This window comes from Hemicordylus capensis, chromosome 5 (genome assembly GCF_027244095.1).
Source record: "Hemicordylus capensis ecotype Gifberg chromosome 5, rHemCap1.1.pri, whole genome shotgun sequence".
NCBI classification, from domain to species: Eukaryota; Metazoa; Chordata; class Lepidosauria; order Squamata; family Cordylidae; genus Hemicordylus; species Hemicordylus capensis.
In genome coordinates, this window is record NC_069661.1 from 43746175 (window position 1) to 43769044 (window position 22870).

At 42.7% G+C, this 22870-nt stretch overlaps 1 protein-coding gene across 1 annotated transcript in view; it reads left to right on the forward strand.

Annotated features, from left to right (window-relative positions):
• The first annotated feature begins 16550 nt into the window (after positions 1 to 16550).
• The window catches only part of SYNPO2 (synaptopodin 2), a 163172-nt gene continuing 156852 nt past the window's right edge, over positions 16551 to 22870 (forward strand). The window contains exon 1 of the mRNA XM_053252954.1: positions 16551 to 16779. Coding sequence (XP_053108929.1) covers positions 16675 to 16779 — 105 coding nt within the window. The 5' untranslated portion in view covers positions 16551 to 16674. The remainder of the gene's footprint in view (positions 16780 to 22870) is intronic.

Genomic DNA, 22870 nt, shown 5'->3' on the forward strand with positions numbered 1-22870 from the left:
ATAGGTTTAAGTGTGGAGGAACAATTGCTTATGATCTGAAATGCAAGTGTGTGCATGGGAAAGCGATAGGGTGAGAGAATGCACCTGATAATCGTATGTTCAATGTTAAAATAATTTTATAGAAAGACCACAGAAGTATTGCTTCATTATACATTCTGGTTTCTGGAACATGTCTCTAGATTAGTGGTGGGGAGCATTTGACACTCGATGTGGGTGTGGGGAGTAGAAGTCTGCCAAAGAACAAAGTACTTAACATAGTACTTAACGTAGCCCTCTTCACACATTATGTTCAAAGTACAGTATGTACAATCTGTGGGCAATGTGTGTACGTACAGATGCATATACAGTACAGTTGCACAGACAGATACATGAACTATTAATGTTATGTTGAATATACATACAGTAGTACACTTCCTATCTGTGTCCTGCATTCCAGCAGATCTGTACCCAGATTCACTTTAAAAATGAACATACATACAGTTCTTCACATAAACACATGTATGTTTCTACAGATATATGAACACATGTACAACATAATGTCTGAACAGAGCTTCTGGGGAAATGATCTTCTATGAGGCCAGGGTAAGTAATATGGTAGGGAAGATTGCTGATGAGTTCACAAGGAACCAAACTGTTGTTCTCAGCTGAAGAATGGTATTTAAAAAAAGAAAACAGAATCTAGACTGGAAAGCTAAGAAAACAAAACAAAACAAAACCCTGCAGTGAACAAATGGACAGTATGAGAAGTAAATAAAGAACTGAAACCAAGGATCTCCAGTTTGAGGATACGTCTTAATCTAGTTAAGAGACTTAACAGAGAAACTGGACTACTGTACTTAGAAGACGGAGAAACTATTCTCACAACCAGCAGGAAGCAGTCCAGAAGCCCAGCCCATTTTCTGCACCTCATGAGAACCAATGGGCTCGAGGGCGAGCCCGGTGGCTCCATGGCGGCAAGCCCACTTGTGTGGCTACCCTCTTAAATAAGGTTAATGGAGCAAGTGCTCTGTTAACCTCGGGTTTTTGGTCATATGTCTGCCATGGCTGCTTGCAGCCATGGTGGACACACTCGGGGGGGGGGGATCCCAGGGATGCTCTGCGCACTCATGTGGTACATTACTGGGTCTCCAGGGGACGGGGCACAGCGCGATGGCGATTTCCTTCACCCGACCCCGGAGCTGCTGGGTGAGGCGCGGGAGCGCTGGAGTCCAGCCGCCGCACATCTGGGCGGGCAATCCGCCCACCCAGGGACAGGTACATGATCGTCTGTGGGGAGAGCGGGTCAAAGCCGCTCTCCCCACAAACTCTCTGCCAGCGCTTCACACTGTTTTTGTTAAGTGCCTCAGAAAGTCATTCACACAATCAAAAACAGTGTTCTACCTGGGTTTGGGAGCTGTGTGTGCTTCCAATTTTCAGTTGTGTGGAAGCAAAGTAGGAAGAAAGCCTGGGTAGAAGTAACTGTGTGGAACCAAGGTAGGACAAAAAGTTACCCAGCTTTTCCTCCTATCTTGCTTCCCCACTGTCACTTCTACCCAGGTTTTCCTCTTTGCTTCCACACAACTGAAAATTGGAAGCACACACAGCTCCCAAACCCAGGTAGAACACAGTTTTTGATTGTGTGAATGACCTCAGTGAAAGATGACAGAACATATATATTGTAGATCTACCAAATAAAACTGAAAGCAATAATCCTGTTGAGTTCTTAGAAAGGTATATTACAGAAGCTCTTCAGTGGCAAGCAGGAGCATAGCTAGGGGAGAGGGAGCCCATGTTCACCCCTCTCCCTGGCGGCCTCTCAGAGTGAGGGGGATAATGAAGAAAATAGGGAGGGATGGAGCTGGGGGCCCCGGGGTTCTTTGAACCCATCCACTCAGTTATAGCTACACCCCCAGTGGCAAGTGAAATATAATGCCATTAAATGGAGAGGACCTATTGAATTGGCACTTGAGTGTGAAATCTCTCTTGTCTTCAAAACCTACTTGTTGCAAATGAACAGTAACAATGCAATAGGACTTGTAACTGTTATTATTTTCAATATTTACATGAATAAAAGGTGATGTCAGATAGCTGGTAATTGTTAGTAGATGCTGGTATGAGACGGTTTTTACTTGTGCAAAATATGCAGTAAAGATTAAAATTTGGTAATATTTTATTGTAATAGAGAAAATAGACTGTGAATAAATAGTTGAAGAAATATTCCTAGTGAACAGGTGTGGATACTGAAACAAAGGGATAGATATAGTTCTGTGCCTGGCATTTCTGACTGGAGCAAAGAAAGCAGACACTGAAGAATATTTGGACCATAAACACATGGATGCTTGAAGTGCATGATTAGCAGTAGTAAAATTATGAGTGAAAGTAATGATCACGTTCACCTACTTGTCTGTCTGGACCTTTCACACTAGAGCAGTGTTCTTCATTGTAAGGCCCCAGGGCCAGTGAAAGCACCCATTAACCCTAATTGTGCCCCCTCCCCACTGATTGTTCATTCAACCCATGTGACGCTTAGGACAAAGCTTCATAGTCTGCACAGTCCCCCAGCACCATTTATTTATTTTTATTGTTTATTGTTTAATTTATATTGCACTTTTCATTAAAATAACCCTAAAGCAGTTTTCAGTATAATTAAAATAATGTGCAATTAAAATACAAATTAAAAGTATACTTAAAAGTTTAAAAACCTATATAAAATAAAACAGTGACACACAAAACACAGAGCAGCAAAAGCAAAAACCATTTTATATAAAATCCTGGGTGAAGAGCCATGTTTTTACTTGTTTTCTAAAATCTGTGATGGAAATCGAGAGGCTCCTTTAAGGAAGCAGAGCCAGCTTGGGCCCATGTACCATCTTGGAAGATGTGCACAGAGTGATGGGAAGAGTAGCCTTTCCCAGTGCTTTCCCCATTGAGCTCTTGTTTTGTTTTGTTTTGTTTTGTTTTGTTTTGTTTTGTTTTGTTTTGCAAAAGTGACCCTGCTTGAAAAACAGTAACGATTACTGCACTAAAGTTTTGAACAAGGCTCCATGATTGATTTATTCTAGCATGCAGCTAGGCACATTTTGTGCGGTATCCAAACACAACAAACAAAACACTTTGCCGTGCAAAATAGGTTTGTGTACAGTTGGGCACGTCTTTTCGTTGGAGCTAGGTTGTTTCTTAAGAAATCGATGAGGAAAAGGAAAAAAGGGAAAAATCAATAGAACATGAAAGTGAATACTGTTTCTTTTCCATCTTCATTATTAATAATATGTTGCAAATGGAGCCTGCAACAAAAATGTCATGTCAGATTTCAAATCTCAGATTTGGTGACATTTCAGATTGGAAATTTAACTGTTCCCTCCCTTTCTCCCTTACCTCCTTCTCCCAATTCTTTCTTTTACTCTCCTCCCCACAAACTTCCAGTGTTATTGGCTGTTTCCGATTGATTGATAGATAAGAACCTCCTTTCAGAACCTTTATTTGAGCATTCCTGCTTTATCAGGTGTGGTTTTTGGTTCTGTGGAGGCCTCCCTTACCTTCCCTGTAAGCTTTCCCTTACATATTTGTTCATGCCTTGCTGTCCCTCCTCCCAGCACCCCCCAAGTGCCCACACACACCATTAAAAGAAGCTTGAAGAGGCTCAGTGTCTACCCACACAATCTATTAGCAGTCAACAATATTTTAATAGATGGGACTAATTTCTTGGCTTGTCAAAGGCATTTATTGATTTGTATTCAAATCAAATCTTCATTGCGGTCAATGACTAGCTTCATATAGTGATTGCCCTGTACTGAATTCTGGTTAAGCACTATATGTAAGCATGCAGTGGTTATATAAAAGTACAAAGCAAACACAGAAAAGAATCATTTCTCATTTCCCCCCAATGCGAGGGCAGTGGGTAGGTGGTGTGGTGGCTAGGGATGTGCACAAAACTGGTTTGCCTGGTTCAGTTTGAATTCGAACCAGGTTCGAACCAGGAGGGGGTGGTTCGGTTTTGGTTTTGCTCGAACCTCCCCCTGGTTCGGTTCGAATTCGAACCAGTTTGAACCAGTTCAGACACCCAAAAATTAGTAGGATGGTAGCTGGCACCCAGTGGAGTGTGGTGGGTGGTAGTTCCCAAGGTGGGCAAGGAAGCTATCAGAATTATTTGAAAGGAATTGGGCAAAAGGCTGGTTTTTAAGTGATTTTTGAAGTTTACGCGACTTTAAGGTTTTTCTCCATAAAGAAGCATGGGGGTGTCAGCTACCACCCACCACACTCTGCTCTACGACACCCCTTCCCCCCGCCCCCGATGTGAAGCTATACATTTGCTGCAATCCTTATTATTCCCTATGAGGAATTCAAAAATACTTTAACAATTCACCAATAATCAGAGGAGTGTCCAATTGCCTTGGGGTTTTGTGGGTGGTAGGCACCCCTGTCTGTCTACCACCCACCCCACTTTTGTGCCCCTAGGTGCTCCACAATAGGGGATATGGACTGGTTCTGGTCCCATTATACTCTATGAGAAAAATAATTGAAAATATTTCAAATATTCATTAAAAATCGTAATACTGTCCGATTGCTTCAGGGTTTGGGTGGTTGTTGGCACCCATGGGTGCTCCACAATAAGGAATAATGGGCTGGTTTGAGTCCCATTATACCCTATGAGAAAAAAACAAAAATAATTTTCAAAAAATCATAAAAAATCATACGAGTGTCCGATTGCTTTGGGGTTTGGGTGGCAGGTACCCTGGGTGCCAGCTACCATCCTACCAATTTTTGGATGTTTGAACCAGTTCGAATCGAACCACCCCCTGGTTCGGTTCAAATTCAAACCTGCAGCTCGAACCTGATGGCTGGTTTGGTTTGAATTCGAACCTTTGAACCACCCTGGTTCGAATTCGAACCGGTTTGAATTCAAACTGGTTCGCACATCTCTAGTGGTGGCGGTTGCTTAAGCAGTAAGAAGAAAGCTTAGAATAAACACTGCAAGGCTCTTTATTGGCCCAGGCATTGCATAATTTACTTTTAACTGATCCTGAAGATTTCTTAATTCTTTAGTGAGTGAGTTATTTTAAAAGCTTTTTAAAAAAGCTACCTTGAAATTTTAGCTATCATGCTAACATTTAAGAAATAATCTTGTAATCAGAATCTAGCCTAGTGTGGCCTATTAAAATCTACAATGCCATTCAGATCTCTATAGACTGTGTTGGGACACTAAATCCTAATAACTGTACTGCCTGTAGGAAGGAGAGAATACACAGGAACTGGCTGCCCAAACTGAGCAGATGAAGAAGTCCTGTGAAACTTTAGCTCCAACTGTTAATGGATGGAAGGATAGATATGGCCAGAGTTCAGCGGGTGGCTGGTCAGGACTGACATATTCACTATGAACATGTACAACAATATGACAAGTGGGTGATAAACAAGTATGAGTAAATGATTCTACAAGAATCCGCGATGCCTGCCAAAGCACCCAAATCTTATCCTGCTGCATTGTTGATAAGTACATGTACAGGCCTGGTGTCAGTGACTAGATAATCCTACTCAGGCTCCAATGCTGTTTGTGCCTAATATCCAGCTGCAATTAAGCTATCCACATACTATAGCACAAGAGTGCAGTTCCACAAATCCCCGCATTTTAGCACAATTATGTGATCTTCTTGAACTAGTACAACTTTTCTCATCAGACAAGCACTTTATTAGTCAGGATGTCAGCCAGTATTCCATCCCCACCAGTGGAAAGGAAAAAAGTGGACAAGTCCTCGGATCAAGAACACTCGGCTGTATATCCAGAGCACATAGATTAGGTGCTAGTGCCACCAACTCTTAAAAGGGTAACTTATGCAGTGAAATCCAAAATCCGCTCCTCAGGCTCCATCACAGTTTTTAGAAAGCATGTCAAATCGTGGCTTTTTACCCAGACTTTTATATGATTGTTTCCACTGCTGCTTCTTGTATTTTTTACTGTTTTTATGCTTGTGTTCTAATTTAATTTTTTAAAAATCAGATTTGTTTTTATATTTTTAGCTCAATATTTCAATGTGTCTTTTTTATAATCTTGTTTTAAATTTTATTGTGAGCCGCCTTCGGATTTTCTTAATGAAAGGTGGGGTATAAATTTAATAAATAAATAAATAAATAAAAATACATGCATGTAATCTAAATAAATAAATAGGATGTTACAAATCCCCTCCCCAAGTCCTGCAATGCTGCCTCGTCGTGGTGGTGGGTGTTCCTGGGAGGGATAAGCGAAGTACACCAGGAGGTGTGCTCCCAGTAGGGTCACCCAAAGTGCGAAGGTCATCCCAGCCTCCCAGCTAAAGCAAGCAGCAATATAGGGCAGCAGCAATATAGGAAGGTGCTGGAGGCGGACGATCACTTCAGTGACAACAACAAAGGCATTATTTCATACTCCCGCACATTTCATGTGCAGGAGAGGGCAATGGTAAACCACTCCTGTATTTTACCAAGAAAACCACATGGATAGACAAAATAGAATGATTGTCGATGTAGTTAGTACCAGATGATGGGACCCTCAGGTCGGATGGAGCTGAGGCTCTCTCAGAGTACCAATGGTGTTTATGAGGCAGATAGATTAAAGCCTTTTGGACGTCTAGCGGCTGATGTTGCCATGCAGGAAGAGAAAATGCGAAGCTGCAAAGACAGAACTACAATGAGAAAGTGAAAAGTAAGAAGCATGAATATAGGAAAGCTCGACATAGTGAAAGATGAAATGAATCGACTACAGATTGACATCTTGGGCATCAGTGAATTAAAATGGACTGGAATGGAACACTTTCAGTCAGAAAATCATACCATTTACTACTCAGGACATGAAAACCAAAGAAGGAATAGTGTTGCTTTTATAGTCAAGAAGGATCTAGCAATGACAATTCTTCGGTACAATGCGGTCAGTGACCGACTAATATCAATTAGATATCATGGGCAATTGTTTTTCAAGTCTATGCCCCAACGACTGATGCAGTAGAAGAGGAAGCTGATGAGTTCTATGCTCACGTTCAGTCTGAAATTGACAGAACATGCAAGCAAGATGTGCTGGTGGTGGTTGGAGACTGGAATGCCAAAGTTGGAAATGGTAAGGAGGAAAACGCAGTTGGACTGAATGGCCTAGGAAAGAGAAATGACTTATTAGTTTCTGCCAAGCCAATGATATCTTCATTGCTAACACATTCTTCAAACAACCAAAGTGGCACCTATACACATGGACATCACCAGATGGAGTACACAATCAAATTGATTACATTATTGGTACAAGGAAGTGGAAGAGCTCAGTAATAACAGCAAAAACATGGCTGCGGGCTGATTGTGGAACAGAACACGAACTGCTCATGTGCAAGATCCAATTCAAGCTAAAGCGGAAAAACATAGCTATCTAGTTTCCAGGGGCGTAACTACAATTAGGCAGGGGGAGACCATTGTCTCGAGGCCCCCCACCTTGGGGGGGCCCCTCAGAGGCTCTCCCCCACCCAGCACCTACCTGATCTTCCGCCTCCGAGGAGGCAGCCCTGGAAAGCTCATGGCAGGTTTTCGAAATCAAAGGACAGGAGCGTGCACAAGAGAGACGCCCCCGCCCAAGCCCAGGGAGAAGCGCGGAAAGCGGCTTCCTCTTCGGCGGGCTATGGCTTGTCTGGCATTTTTCTCTCCCGGGGAGAGGGGTGGAGCGCTTCGCGGCTGCTTTCCCTGCATTCCAAGGCTGAGCCTCTCTGCTCTCTAGCTCGTAACGAAGCGAACTTCCTTCTCCTGCCTTCTGCGACTGCTTTGTCGATACTGCGTGGTGCGCGCTAGGCGAAGAGGCTGCAGCAGTAGCCGCGCCAAATTCCGTGCGGAGGGGAAGCCCAGCCTTGTTTGCACAACCCTCAGCCAGCCAACCAGTCACGTGAAGCCCGTAGCCCACCTCTCCAGCCTTCCCCTTTTCTCTGAATCTGCGGTCCCCCTCCCTTTCCTTCAATGAATACACACAAGATTTCTCCTTAAAGCAACACTCCCCCATTTTAGTATCTCAGTCAACATCAAACTCCTGCAACTTTTGGGGCCTGACAACTGGGAGGGGGGAGGAGAAAATTAGCTAACGGTGGCGGCAAGTTGGAGGAGGAGGAAGACACACACGACTACAAAGATCATGCATTCTTTCTTCAGGCAGAATTCTTTCTATACCCATTCTAAATCCTGCACAGTGGTGGGAGGGAAGGAGAGAATCCAATAACCAGGATGGGCACGTATGAAATTGTACCCACCCGCAAACACCATTTAAGGCTTGTTAATGGAGCGGGGGAGATAATTGTGATTCAAACAGCAATTGGTATCAATACGCCATCACAAATCTGTTGTATTAATTGGTTCTGCTTTCGTGTTCTCTGTACCTTGCAACTAGTTGGGATAGTTCGCAGAGACATCCGGCCAGAGGAAGGAGAGGTAAGCGGTGACGGCGGGGGGACCCATTTAAGAATCTTGTCTCAGGGCCCACTCCAACCTAGTTACGCCCCTGCTAGTTTCCATGATATGATATTGAGAATGTACCCACCATTTTCAAGGAAAACATCAAGAACTGCTTTGAAGTTCTGAACAGGTCCTCTGGATAGGGATCCAGAGGACCTGTGGAATGAGATCAAAGAAGTTGTTAAGGACGAATGTGAAAAGAAACTGCCAAAGACCAAGAAACAGAAGAAAGCAAAATGGATGTCAGAACAGACAGTGGAAATTGCCCAGAAGAGGAAAGAAGACAAAGTCATGAAAGATAAAGACCTCAGGAAGGAACTTAATAGGGAATTTCAGAAAGCTGTTAGAATAGACAAGGAGCAGTACTACAATGACATCTGTAAAGACCTTGAAGATAGAAATAGACATGGAAAAACAAGACAAGTTTTCCAAAAGATCTTTTAACTCAGAAGGAGGTTTCAACCTTGAATTGGTATGTTAAGGGATGCCAAAGGACAGATAGTAACTGATTCAGAGAAGATCAAACAGAGATGGAAGGAGTATACTGAAAATCTGTACAGCAGGGACATCAACATCCAAGATACTCTAGAAAATATTCCCTACTTGCAAGAACCTCTAGTACAGGAAGATGAAGTTAGATTAGCATTCTGGTCATTACCAAGTCGGAAGACTACAGGAATTGATGGAATAGCTACAAAAATATGGCAGGCAACAGAAGAAGAATCAGTCAAGGCTCTAACCAAACTATGCCAGCAAATTTGGAGAATAACATAGTGGCCAACAGATTGGAAGAGGTCAGTCTACATACCCATATCAAAGAAAGGAGACTTAGCAATAGCACTTACATTTATATACCGCTTTATAGCCGGAGCTCTCTAAGCGGTTTACAATGATTTAGCATATTGCCCCCAACATTCTGGGTACTCATTTTACCAACCTCGGAAGGATGGAAGGCTGAGTCAACCTTGAGCCCCTGGTCAGGATCGAACTTGTAACTTAACAGATTGCGCAATCCATCACACAATATCCTTAATTTCAAATGCTAGCAAAATAATGCTCAGGATCATCCAACACAGATTAGAGCCATACGTGGAAAGGGAAATGCCGGATGTTCAAGCTGGTTTCAGAAAAGGCCGAAGAACATGAGACATCATTGCTGATGTATGCTGGATAACTGAGAAAGCCAAAGAATACCAGAAAGAAGTCAATATGTGCTTTATTGACTACAGAAAAGCCTGTGATTGCATTGTGCATGTCAAGCTCTGGAATATGCTTAAGAAAATGGGCATCCCAGAACATTTATTTGTTTTCATGAGCAACCTATACACAGGAGAGGAAGCTACAGTCCAGATGGAATGTGGTGAAAGAGTCTGGTTTCAGATCGGCAAAGGAGTAAGACAAGGCTGTCTACTTTCTCCTTATTTATTCAATTTATATGCTGAACATATACTGAGAGAAACTGGATTAGAAGAATATGAGCATGGTTTTAAAGTTGGAGGAAGAACCATCAATAACCTGTGCTGTGCTAATGACACCACTCTGATAGCTGAGAATGTGGATGATCTGCAAGCTCTAGGTGGTTTCTGTGTTTTGTTGGATTTTTGTAAATGTTGGATTGGCTGATTGGATTTTTGTGCATATCAGTGCTCAAAGCATATAAGTGCACAATGCACCACCTAGAGATGTATATATCAGGCAGTATAGAAATATAACAAACAAACAAACAAACAAACAAACAAACTGTGTTGTGGTTTTTAACAAAAAGCAGTTCCTTTCTGTATGTGCATCACCTTATATCACTACAAGCAGAACCACAGTAGCAGTGTCTTCTTGCAGCAGATAAAAAGATGCATGTAACAATCCCTTTCCTCTCCCACACATAATGTTATGTGCACTGGTTATCATATTGTTATTATTATGCATATTATTGTGCATATTATTATTAGCATATTGTTATTATTATTTATATTATATTATATTATATTATATTATATTATATTATATTATATTATAATGTGCACTGGTTAGCATAATGCTATGTGCACTGGTTAGCGATCTTGGAAATTACATGCTGGTTAGCTTAACATCCGTTCCAGGCAAATTGATGGAAAGCATCCTCAAGGATAAAATTGTAAAGCACATAGAAGAACAGGCCCTGCTGGGAGTGCACCAGCATGGCTTCCACAGACGTAAATCTTGCCTCAACAGCCTTTCGGAGTTATTTGAAAGTGTCAACAAGTGTGTGGATCAACGTGATTCAGTTGACATAGTATACCTGGACTTCCAAAAAGCTTTCAACAAAGTTCCTCATCAAAGACTCCTGAGGAAATTTAGCAGTCATGGGATAAGGGGACAAGTCCATGTGTGGATTGCTAACTGGTTGAAAGACAGGAAAAAGGGGGTAGGTATAAATGGAGAGTTTTCACAATGGAGGGAAGTAAGAAGTGGGGTCCCCCAGGGATCTGTACTGGGACCAGTGCTTTTTAATTTATTCATAAATGATCTAAAAGCAGGGGTAAGCAGCGAGGTGGCCAAATTTGCAGATGATACCAAACTCTTTCGGGTAGTGAAATCCAAAATGGATTGTGAGGAGTTCCAAAAGGATCTCTCCAAACTGGGGGAGTGGGTGACAAAGTGGCAAATGTGCTTCAATGTTGGCAAGTGTAAGGTGATGCACATTGGGATGAAAAACCCCAACTTCAAATATACGCTGATGGGATGTGAACTGTTGGTGACTGACCAGGAGAGGGATATTGGGGTTGTAGTGGACAGCTCATTGAAAGTGTTGACTCAATGTCCGGCAGCCATGAAAAAGGCCAATTCCATGCTAGGGATCATTAGGAAGGGGAGTGAAAATAAAACGGCTAATATTATAATGCCCTTATACAAAACTATGGTGCGACCACACATGGAGTACTGCATACAATTCTGGTCACCACATCTAAAAAAGGACATTGTAGAACTGGAAAAGGTGCAGAAGAGGGCAACCAAGATGATCAGGGGCCTAGAACACCTTTCTTATGAGGCAAGGCTACAACACCTGGGGCTATTTAGTTTGGAAAAAAGACGACTGCGGGGAGACATGATAGACGTCTATAAAATCATGCATGGTGTGGAGAAAGTCTTCTCCCTCTCACATAACACTAGAACCAAGGGTCATCCCATGAAATTGATTGCCAGGAAATTTAGGACCAAAAACCAAAGTACTTTTTCACACAACGCATAATCCACTTGTGAAATTCTCTGCCACAAGATGTGGTGACAGCCAACAACCTGGATGGCTTTAAGAGGGGTTTGGATAACTTCATGGAGGAGAGCTCTATCAATGGCTACTAGTCGGAGGGCTGTGGGCCACCTCCAGCCTCAAAGGCAGGATGCCTCTGAGTACCAGTTGCAGGGGAGTTACAGCAGGAGAGAGGGCATGCCCTCAACTCCTGCCTGTGGCTTCCAGCGGCATCTGATGGGCCACTGTGTGAAACAGGATGTTGGACTAGATGGGCCTTGGGCCTGATCCAGCAGGGCTGTTCTTGTGTTCTTATATTCTTATTTGACTGGCAATGGAAGAGAAGGTAACCTCTATTGCCCCAGGCTCCACTAATGAGATTCAGCTTGTTGCTGAAAAGAGGCGAGAGACATCTCCATTTGTTCTCCTAAGTTTTGTGAATTTTGATTTGGTCTGAAAGTTGAATGGGAAAAAAAGTTCCTTCCTATTTCTTGTTCAGACACCAGTAAGAAATCACCTGTTTTGCATGTTGGGGGTCCCATCTTTGAGGAATAAAATTAAGGTACAAGCCCAAATGACCCTACTCTATTTTGTTTCTTTTGCTATGCCTCTTTCCACATCTGGGACTCCATTCTAAAATTGTGTATCCAAGAAATTGGACCTGTTTTCCCATTTCCTTGATGGACCTGTTTTCCACTTTCTAAAGTGGGAGGGGCCTTGCAACATCATGACAGTTCATGAGAACACCACATTTCCTTGGTAACTGATAACTTTCCAGGGAGGTCCACCTGGCACCATCACCATTAGATTTCATCACTTAATGAAATCATAGCTATTCTGGGAGGCCTTTTGGACAGGGGAATCGTTGATAATTGTAAGTTTGATCTTTGCTTGTTTGTTCTCTGCTGTTCAGGAAGTGAGTCTTATTGATTTTGCTTTGTTGTTGTTTGATCAGGTTTCATCTAAATTTTAATTATACATTAGCCATTTTGAGTTTCCTGCAGGGGAAATGAAAGCATGACAAGCAAAACAGACACACAGACACACACAGACACATTTTTGGTGTCTTTCTTTCAGCTTTTACAGATAAGGCAAAACTACTAATCTTTTCTGCAAAACCTTATCTGATTTATGGACTTCAGAATTCCCCGAAGAGGCAAAGAATGTGGCACTAGATAAAGTTTGTGTTAAATGCAAGATATCCTAACAAATAACACATTTTAGAGAGTCATATATGGTAACTGTAATTACAGATGCTATGTACACAGAATTGCCTAAAGATATTAGAATTATGAGAGCTTTAAAAAAATTATTATGGGAATGAGTGACTTACATTTTCCAAGTGATTCCCCCCACCTCCAGAATGGATATTTATGTGACAGATGACCCCACTGTTTGATGGAATACATATGTACCATTCACCAATCCTAAATGGCCCATCTCCTATTAGGTTGGTCCACCCAAGAAGGTTATTGGATCCAATAGGCTTCCAAGAAGCCTTGGAAGGGTTAGTGTTGGCTCTGCTAGTGATTCTGCTAGTGATTCTGATGCAAACATAGAATAATGAACTCACTAGAGCAGTAGACACAATTGCTTCTAATCGTCCTCTCTGACCTGCTTCAAAACTAGCCCCATGGCATTCAGAAGAACTATGAGAGCTGAAGTGGCAAGGTAGATGACTAGAGCGCAAATGGAGCAAGACCCGGCACAAATCCAACAGATCACAACACAGAACACATTTGAAGACCTATGCTCTGGCAGTGTGGGCAGCAAAGATGTGGTTCTTTTCTGCCTACATCGCTTCCACAAATTCACACCCAGTGGAGTTGTCTAGGATTATGAGGGGGCTAGTATATACCCGCCTCTTGGAATTTGAACTGGAATTTGAACTTGGAACCATCAGTCATTCACTGTGGCATCTTAAATGACTTTTTTGCAAATAAAATATCTCATATTTGGGCTGAACTGGACTCCACCTTTACTGAAGAATCTACTGTTGAGGTGTCTAGCAACTTCTCTTATATGATCAGATTGGATCACTTTCAGTCTGTGACTCCTGAGGATGTGGACAAACTGCTTTGGATTTTATGTCCCACAACCTGTTCTCTTCATCCTTGACCAACTTGGTTTATTTTATCTGGTAATCGTATTATCAGAGAGGGTCTGGTAAATATTATAAATGCTTCTCTGAGGGAGGGCAGGATGCTTCCTTGTCTTATGGGGGCTATTATTAGACCTTATTTGAAGGAACCTGCATGGATCCTCAGTTAGCTAATTACAGACCCACTTCTAATCTTCCATGGTTGGGCAAGGTGATTGAGTGGGTGGTGGCCTCTCAGCTCCAGGCAGTTTTGGATGATGCAGAGTATCTAGACCCATTTTAAACAGCTTTTGAGTGGGCTATGGGAGATTGCCTTGGTCAACCTGATGGATGATCCCCAAATGGCTACTGACAGAGGGAGTGTGAATCTACTGATCCTTTTGGATCTCTTGGTGGCTTTCAATACCATCAACCATGGTATCCTTCTGGGTTGCTTGAGGGAGGTGAGACTGGGTGGCACTGTCTTACAATGGTTTCGTTCCTACCTTCTGGTAAATTCCAGATGGTAACACTTGGAGACTGCTGCTCTGCAAAGTGAGAACTAAAGTATGGAGTTCTGCAAGGTTCCATTCTGTCACTGAAACTCTTTAACATCTACAGGAAATCACTGGGAGAGATCATCAGGAGGTTTGGCACAGGGTGTTATCAATATGCTGATGACACCCAGAATGATTTCTCTAAAAAGGAGCACTTTTTATCAGTTTTGGATGATATGTCAGCTATGTCTGTTTCTGAAAATAAATGACCTGAAAACATGCTGGTTACCTCCAGGCTTGACTACTGTAATGCACTCTACATGGGGCTGCCTTTGTATATAGTACAGAAACTACAATTGGTACAGAATGTGGCAGCCAGACTGATCTCTGGGACAACCTGAAGAGACCATGTAACACCTTTTAAAAAAACACCCTGCACTGGCTGCCAATATGTTCCCAAGGGAAATACAAAATGCTCGTTATTACCTATAAAGCCCTCAACTGCTTGGGTTCAGAGTACTTAAGAGAGCGCCTTCTTTGTCATTAACCCTGGAGATCATCTGGAGAGGTCTGGTTATGGTTGCCACTGGCTCGTTTGGTGGCAACTCGGAATCGGGCCTTCTCTGTGGCTGCCCAGGGCTTTAGAATATGCTCCCTGTCAAAATAAGAGCATTTCCATCTCTGATTGCATCTCTGATTGCCTCAAGACCTGTTTTCTCAGACAGGGTTCAAAAGTGGTATATAAATATTCATGGTATGGTGTGGTATGGTATGGTATGGTATGGTATGGTATGGTATGGTATGGTATGGTATGGTATGGTATGGTATGGTATTTTAACCGAAATTAATTTTAAACTGTTTTTATCTCATGAAATTGTTTTAACTTTTTTATTCTGTGAAATTAATTGTTTTTACTCTATTTTACAATTGTGTACACCACCTAAAGATACACATATCAGGCGGTATATAAATATGATAGATAAATAAATAATAAAGCCTGTCTCAGCTGGAATGATCCAGGATCCCTTTGGAAAGGAAGTGGGATCAGCACTATTTGTTTGGCCTGTCTCACCCTCTGAGGCAGCCTTGAAAAGCTCCTCCTTCCACACACATGCATATTCACACATACACATTTTAGAAGCAATTCTTCCATTTCCTGGCCTGCAGCTAGTTTTGCTGAAGGAGTACTTTGATAGCAGTCTCAGCCTATCCATTCTCAATTGCCCAGCTGCTGCATCCTGTTGGTATAAAGCCTGATCCTCTACAACGTCATCTTGCCTCTGAGTTGCACATAGGAGGGACAGATTAAACCCAGCCCCCACTGTAGCCCTTGATAACTGGCTCCTGTGAACTGGGCAAAGAGCCACTTTTCAAGGTGGCTGCTGTCTTATTGTATTTACCCCAAGACTAGGGTTTTCCCCCAAGACTAGGGGTTTCCCCCAAGTATTTTAATACTGGAAATCAGGAGGTCATCTTAAATTTGGAGTCTTGTTCCTTTTGAATAAATGCAGGTATAACCTGTATTTATCATCTACTTTTTAAAGGGGTCACCTTAAATTCAGAGTCATCTCTGATTTGGGTAAATATGGTATATTTAACAGGGAGACAGCAACAGTCCCTATTCATCCGAGCATGGTGTCCCACCCAGTGGTTGTTGCTGGTGTCTTCTTTGTGTTTCTTTATGGGACAGGGAACCATGTTATTATTTTGCTCTATAAACCACTCTGAAAACCCTTTTTGTTGAAAAGCAGTCCCTAAATATTCCAATATAGGTACATATACATAAGTTTACGGAGAGAGCCAGGCACAAGTGACAAATGCTGTTGCTGGACAATTGTAATCTTCCTGCAAATGTGCGCAGCATTCTTGCAAATCCATTCTCAGTGGGATGTTTCATTATAGTGCCTGTTGGAACTGGGGGGGGCACTTTCCCTCCCTCCTACACTTTGTTTGGATTGTGAGCATACAAAACGTGCTGCGATGAAAACTCACCATGTCTGGTACCATTTACAAAAGTAAACTCTCTGTCTTAAATCATTGTTGGGAGATTTACAAGTCCTTTGCTCTGTGTGTTTTGATTGAGCTGTCATGGGCAAATGCTCTTGGGTTTAAATATAGCCCTTTTCGCCTCACGGCCGAGTCCCTTTCGTGTGTGTGTGTTTCCTCAACATTTATTTTGCTTCACCCATGAAGGTGGGCTGAGCAGAGCTAGCTGACGAAAGAGTGGGCCGTGCCCTGGATCTGGGAGAGCTCCCTCTCTCTTGCTAAATGACTGTGTTACAAAGTGCAGTCCACAGCACTGGCGGCAGCAGAGAGGCTGCTTTTCTCTCCCTCACATCATCTGGCAGGCAAGCTTCAAGTTCAGTGAACATCCACTGCTTCTAGGAAATACCTATGTCTTTTTTTTAAAAGTTGCTTCTGCAAGTGAATGCTGCCAGACCTGACCAAGAAACATGGGTACAGGGGATTTTATCTGCATCACCATGACTGGAGGGGCACCTTGGGGTTTTCGACTACAAGGTGGCAAAGAAGAGAAGCAACCTTTGCAGATTGCTAAGGTAGGAGAATCAAAGATGGTCTTTATCAGCTTTGTGGGGAAAGAAAGAAAAAGTGTCTGGGGCATGTGTTTTTGGTAATCTTTCTGTTTTACAGTTCTTGGTGAAGATTTTATTTCAGGACTTGTTATAAACTGGCAGTGTTATGCTCCACGGTTTTCTTAGGAAGTGTTGGTTTTAATTGTAAATCTTCTTCATCTTTCTTACCTTGATGTAAGAAAGCACAGAAGGGGCTCCCTTGTGTTAAGTCCTCTGAGATGTTGAGTGCTTTTAGCTCCTGTTGAACTTGCTGAATGGTGTTGAAAGAGCTCTGTGCAGTAAGGACTGGGTCTTAAACTAGCAAACCCCGCTCTGATGAGAGATTTGTGACACTTTTCTTCCTGTCTTGGCAAAGGAATAAATGCATGGCTGCATGAGAAAATATGCCTATTTGGAGGAATCTGGGAACACATGATAAGTTATTGCAGAACATTAGTCAACCCCACAGTCACTTCACTTCCACTAGAACCACCTTCATGAGATGCTGCTTATGTCCCGGTATATTTTAACAGATTATGACTGAATGGTTGTGATCTACACCATTTCTCACACCATAATTTAACAAGCAGCTCTGAATTTTTCTGCATCTTTAAGGGACTTTCTGAAGCTTTCATATATTCAGTGTCTTGTTTGAAAAATAAGTATTGTATTTTAAAAATATGATACTTATGAGGATTAATGAAGGTAGCATTTTGTTGTGTTTGGTAGACAAATTAGACCTACTGTTGAATGCTACAGTTCCATGTAATGAATACTTTAAAGAGAAGACTGTAGAATTAAATTGGGTATATTTTCTATAAATCACAATGTGTTAACAGTTGAGATATGCATATGTCTCAAGATGCTGTACATGTTTATTTAGAAGGAAATGTTTACTTAGATATTCTGTGCAACCCTATCTACAGTTATTTGAGAGTAAGACCCATAGAACTTGGGTGTGGATTGCTTCCAAGTAGGCATTTCTAAAATCATGCCATATTGCTGAAATCCTATACATACCTGGGAGTAAGTGTAATTTAATTCAGTGAAATTTACTTCTTAGTAAACATCCACAGGATCAAGCTACACTCTACAAGTGGTTTCAATAAGAAAGGAAAAGATAATAATGGGGTACACTCATTTCATAATTCTATGAAACAAGTACTGTATTTTCAAATATATTTACAAACAAGTACTGTATTTACAAAGGTGAAACATTGTGCTTGGCTCAAATTTATGCCACTTTGAATTTTCAAAGAGAGAGGAGATATTATTTGGGCATATAAGGTTCAAAACTATAGGTTGAAATAGCTTCTTTTGGCATTTGAATGTGGCTTTTCCTTCTCTATGAAAATAATCACTGTTTAAAAAAATAAACATTGGCAATGGGCAGTTCCTCAAACAAATGTACATATATCAAAAGTGTGTATCATGGTTGGTTTTGTAATATAGTAGATTTCCTTTGGAGACAAAAAGCTCCCTGCATCTTGAATGCAACTGTTGCTTTACAAGGGACAGTGGAATCCTGCCACCTAGTGAAACTTGGGTGGGTGAAAATAAAGAACGTATGAGAATAAGAGTGTGTGGGTTTTTCCCCAGTCTAAAAAACTTTGCTAAGCTTATAGTGGTTTTGGACATCTCGCTCAGACCCAAGGGATAAAAAGCAAAGGCTTTGCATTCTTGATCTTTGTTATACGGTTCTGCTTAGATCCGTAATAGGATTTTATCCAAAGATTCAATGCATGGTGTCTTATTACTCATATCACTATGAACATAAGAAACTGCCTTGCTAGACCAAATCAAAATCCATTTAGTGCAATGCTAGCACAGCCAGATCCCTGTGGAAGCTCAGAAGCAGAACGTAAAGATGATGGCTGCTCCCTGTTCTTTGTTCCCAACATCGGGTATACTAAGCTATACTACTTCTGTATGTGGAAGTTCCATTTAGCTGTCATAATTAATAGCCATTGCTAGACCTAACCTCGGTGAATCAATCTAATCCTCAACATCCTCTAAATGAGTGGTTATTGCCACATCTTCTGGTGGGGAATTCCATGTATTTTCTTTTCCAGCCCTGAACCTCTTGCCAATCGCTGACATTCTCAGCTGAGAACAGAATAGTATTGTTATTCACCAAAATTATGAATGATCACTCGAAGATGTAGCTTGAGAAAGCAGCCATTCACCAAACATTGTTGATACTCAGCCTTCCCTTGCTTCTGTGAAACTCCTCCTTGGGAAGCTGTTTTGAAATGAATGGGGGCTGCCCAGCAGTGGTGCTTGGTGGCATGCTCCCATAGAAAGTGAAAGTATATATTTTTGGCTGAGTGGTTAAAAATGAAGGGAGAATATCAAAGAACCGATTGCATTCAACAGGCTTGCAATGGAACATAAAGTCTGCCCAGGCAACTTTTTTTTCCCTATTTAGTATGTTGAATTTACTATGCCCTAGCATAATATAATGTCTACTAATTTACAGACTGTGAGTATGAGCCATTGGTTATAATTTAAAGCAGTTGCCATGAAAGGCTTAGTTACTTATTTAAAATGGCCAACTAAGAAAAGAGGCAACCCTTCATCTCCACCCCCCCCCCGCTCAAAGAAATCAATAATAGTCATGGAACTCCATTCAACTCTTTCCCGGGATACTCTTGTGACCAGGCACTTTGGGAGGGGGTGGGCAATGAGGCAACAACCCCGGGCCTCACACATGTAAGGGGACGCATCAACACTGGCAAACAATACTGTCCAAATGAGGAAAAAGAAAGAAAGGAGGGCTTCAGTAGTCTGCCCCTGGGCCCTTTAGAGTTTTTCGAAGATCATGTTCACGGCTTCCTTCTGTTGGACAATGAGGGGAGAGGGAAGCCTGCCAAACATCTAGTATGTTCTGCTATTGACATTTCTCAAGAGCTAGCAAATCAGCCGATCTTCCGAGCATCCTGCACTAATATTAGGTTATCCTAAGGAATTCTGGGGCCTCAGGCAAGACAGTCATTGAACGCTTGCTTGAAGCAATTTAATGCCTTTCGTTGCAGTCTTTCATCCTGGATACATGTGTTTACAACCCGTTAGCCTGGGATAACATCACCAGAACTTACTTTTAGCCTTTGATTTGTATAGGAGATAGGGGTGTGCACAAACCGCGGTTTGAGCACGGTTTTTGAAGCAGGGAGTGCGAGATTTAAGAAACCTGCTCTCTCCGCTGCCTCATGCAGCTTCCTGCTTGAGTGTCATGCATCCCAAGTACAACCCTCACCACAGCACCAGCATGCACATGGCATACACGGCACCAGCATACACATGGTGCCAGCCTGCATGGATGTCATGTGCGTGCTGGCGCCACACAGGGAAACTTGGGATGCACATTGGCCCAGCAGGAAGCTGCATGAGGCAGTGGAGATCAAGTAAGGACCTGTTCTCTTTTTTAAAGCTCCTGCTCCCGCTCCTCACTCCCAAACAGGGGCGTAACTACCATTAGGCAAGGGGAGACTGTCATCTCGGGGCCTCACTGCCCCGAGGGCCCCCCCAGAGACACGTCACATGACTCCCCGCCCACCTGTGTTGCACCCCCTATGAATTATGTTGAGTCTCTTGGAGATCAGCAGTAGCAGAGAGTAAAAAAAACTAGATTCAATGTGAACTAGATATTCACTGTATTCATAATGAGACATGAGTGTGAGTGCACTATATATTGTGAAATGTGTTTGTGTGTATATATCAGCGAGGGGCCCATTTTAAAATCTTGTCTCTGGGCCCAATCCAACCTTGCTACACCCCTGCTCCCAAATGGTGCTCAAACTGTGGTTTGAATACAGTTTGTGTACACCCCTAATAGAAGACAAGCCATCAGTTTAAGTGGCCCATAGATTAAAGTCTGCCATACAAGTTTGCTTCTTCCCTACCCTGCCAGTGTCCTCAACCTTGGTGAAGGGGGGAAAACAGCAACCCACAAGTTGCTAAGTAAGAACCCCATAAGTTGTTAAAGTAAGTAAGGGTGACTCAGCCCTTGTAGAAGTGGTCTACACTAAAGTAAATAAATAATAATGATAGTTAAGAATTAAGAATGGTGCCAAACCTGCACTTTCCCCATTTCCTTCTTGCTTGAAATAATCCCATATTCTCTGATAAAAGAGTTAAATGTGAGTGACCATAGTTCAGTGACAGAGAACGTGCTCTGCCCAGGTTCAAGTTCCAGCATTTCCACTTAAAAATGACCAGATTAAAAATGATCAAGTTAATGATCAGGTTATGAGAAAGACCTATGCCTGGTCTGGAATGCCACTGCCAGTCAGAGCAGACAGTTCAGAGATTACTGCATCCATGGTCTGACTTGGTTCCAGGCAGCTTAGAATTTGGCACATTGTTCACCAAATAAAGATTACAGGATTTGTGAAATACGGGTACAGATTTCATAGGCCTTGCCTCCACCCAGTTTAGTTATTGCCACAAAACAATACAGTTCTCAGAGATGTGAATTTTCAAGTCCAGAGCAAATCCCCCTTGCTGCAGTGACATTAACAGCGATCAGATGCATTCTGTCCCTGCTCTTCAGAGGTGCTTGTATATTCCAGCAAGGCTGGTGGAAGGCAATTCCAGCAAGGCTGGTGGAAGCCAGATAGATAACTTTAGTACTCAGTTGTTAAAAGAAGGCTATGGCAATCTATCATATTAATAAGTAAAACACTAATTCTAGTTGAGAATAGCTTGCATTCTGCACAAAAAAAGTCCCCTAATCCCATGACTATTACTGAGTGTGGAAATCCCATGTATGTTCTGTTTTCATGGACGTATGCAAAGAATCAAGAAACTAATGAAGAAACTGTGAATCCCTAATGATCCTGTGTAGTCCAGTCCTTATCATTTCAGACTTATATTCCTGGCTGCAACCATAAGTCCTCTCTTTCTCCCAAATGAATGGGAGACTAGAAATGTGAGCACTGTAAGATATTCCTCTCAGGGGATGGAGCCGCTCTGGGAAGAGCAGAAGATTCCAAGATCCTTCCCTGGCAGCATCTCCAAGATAGGGCTGAGAGAGATTCCTGCCTGTAACCTTGGAGGAGCCGCTGCCAGTCTGTGAAGACAATACTGAGCTAGATAGACCAATGGTCTGACTCAGTATAAGGAAGCTTCCTATATACTGAGGCTGTATCAAGTGTGCATCAAGTGTGCATCAAGGCTGCATCAAGGCTGCATCAAGTGTGCATCAAGTGTGCATCAAGTGTGCATCAAGTGTGCATCAAGTGTGTGAGGCGGGTCCTCCCACAACCAAATATTCCATCCAAACCATAGCCCTACATAGCCCTAGAAGAGCCCTGCTAGATCAGGCCCAAGGCCCATCTACTCCAGCATCCTCTTTCACACAGTGGCCCACCAGGTGCTGCTGGGAAGCCCACAGGCAAGAACTGAAGGCATGTCCTTTCTCCTGCTGTTACTCACCTGCAACTGGTATTCAGAGGCATCCTGTTCTCATACAGTGAGGCTATTCATGCATGCATGCAGAACAGGGCTAAGGGAGCCCAGCCCAGGTTTGCACACCTGTGTGAACTGCCGGGATCAGGCCAATCCCAGCGGCTCCATGGGGGCAAGCCCGCCTAAATAGCCACCCTCATCAACCGCTCCTAATTTTTTGGCTCGTGTGCAGTTGTGGCTGCCACACTGTAGGGAGCCCAGGGAGGGGGATCCCCATGATGCATCATGCACACGAGTTGTGCATCCTGGTAGTTCCAGGGGCCGGAACAACACATCCTGGCCCCCAACCCTCCCCGCTGCCCCGGCATATGGGTAATAGTCTGGGCACATTGGGAATGTACCTAGTAACGCTGGCTCGATCATCTGTGGGGAAGGTAAATTTAACCCGCCTTCCCTGCAGACTGCCCTCTAGCCCTTCTCATGGATCATGAGCTCACTATCTAGGGTGAATGAATGTGTACAGCAGCAGGGGCAGAAACATGGCAGCAGGCCCCAACCCTGATCTATGTGTATTCCATTGTCTGAATGTGTGTGAATGTCTACACAACCACAACTGTATGTGTATGAAGCTCTCCCCATATAATCAGGAACCCTGGAGGAGCAGGTT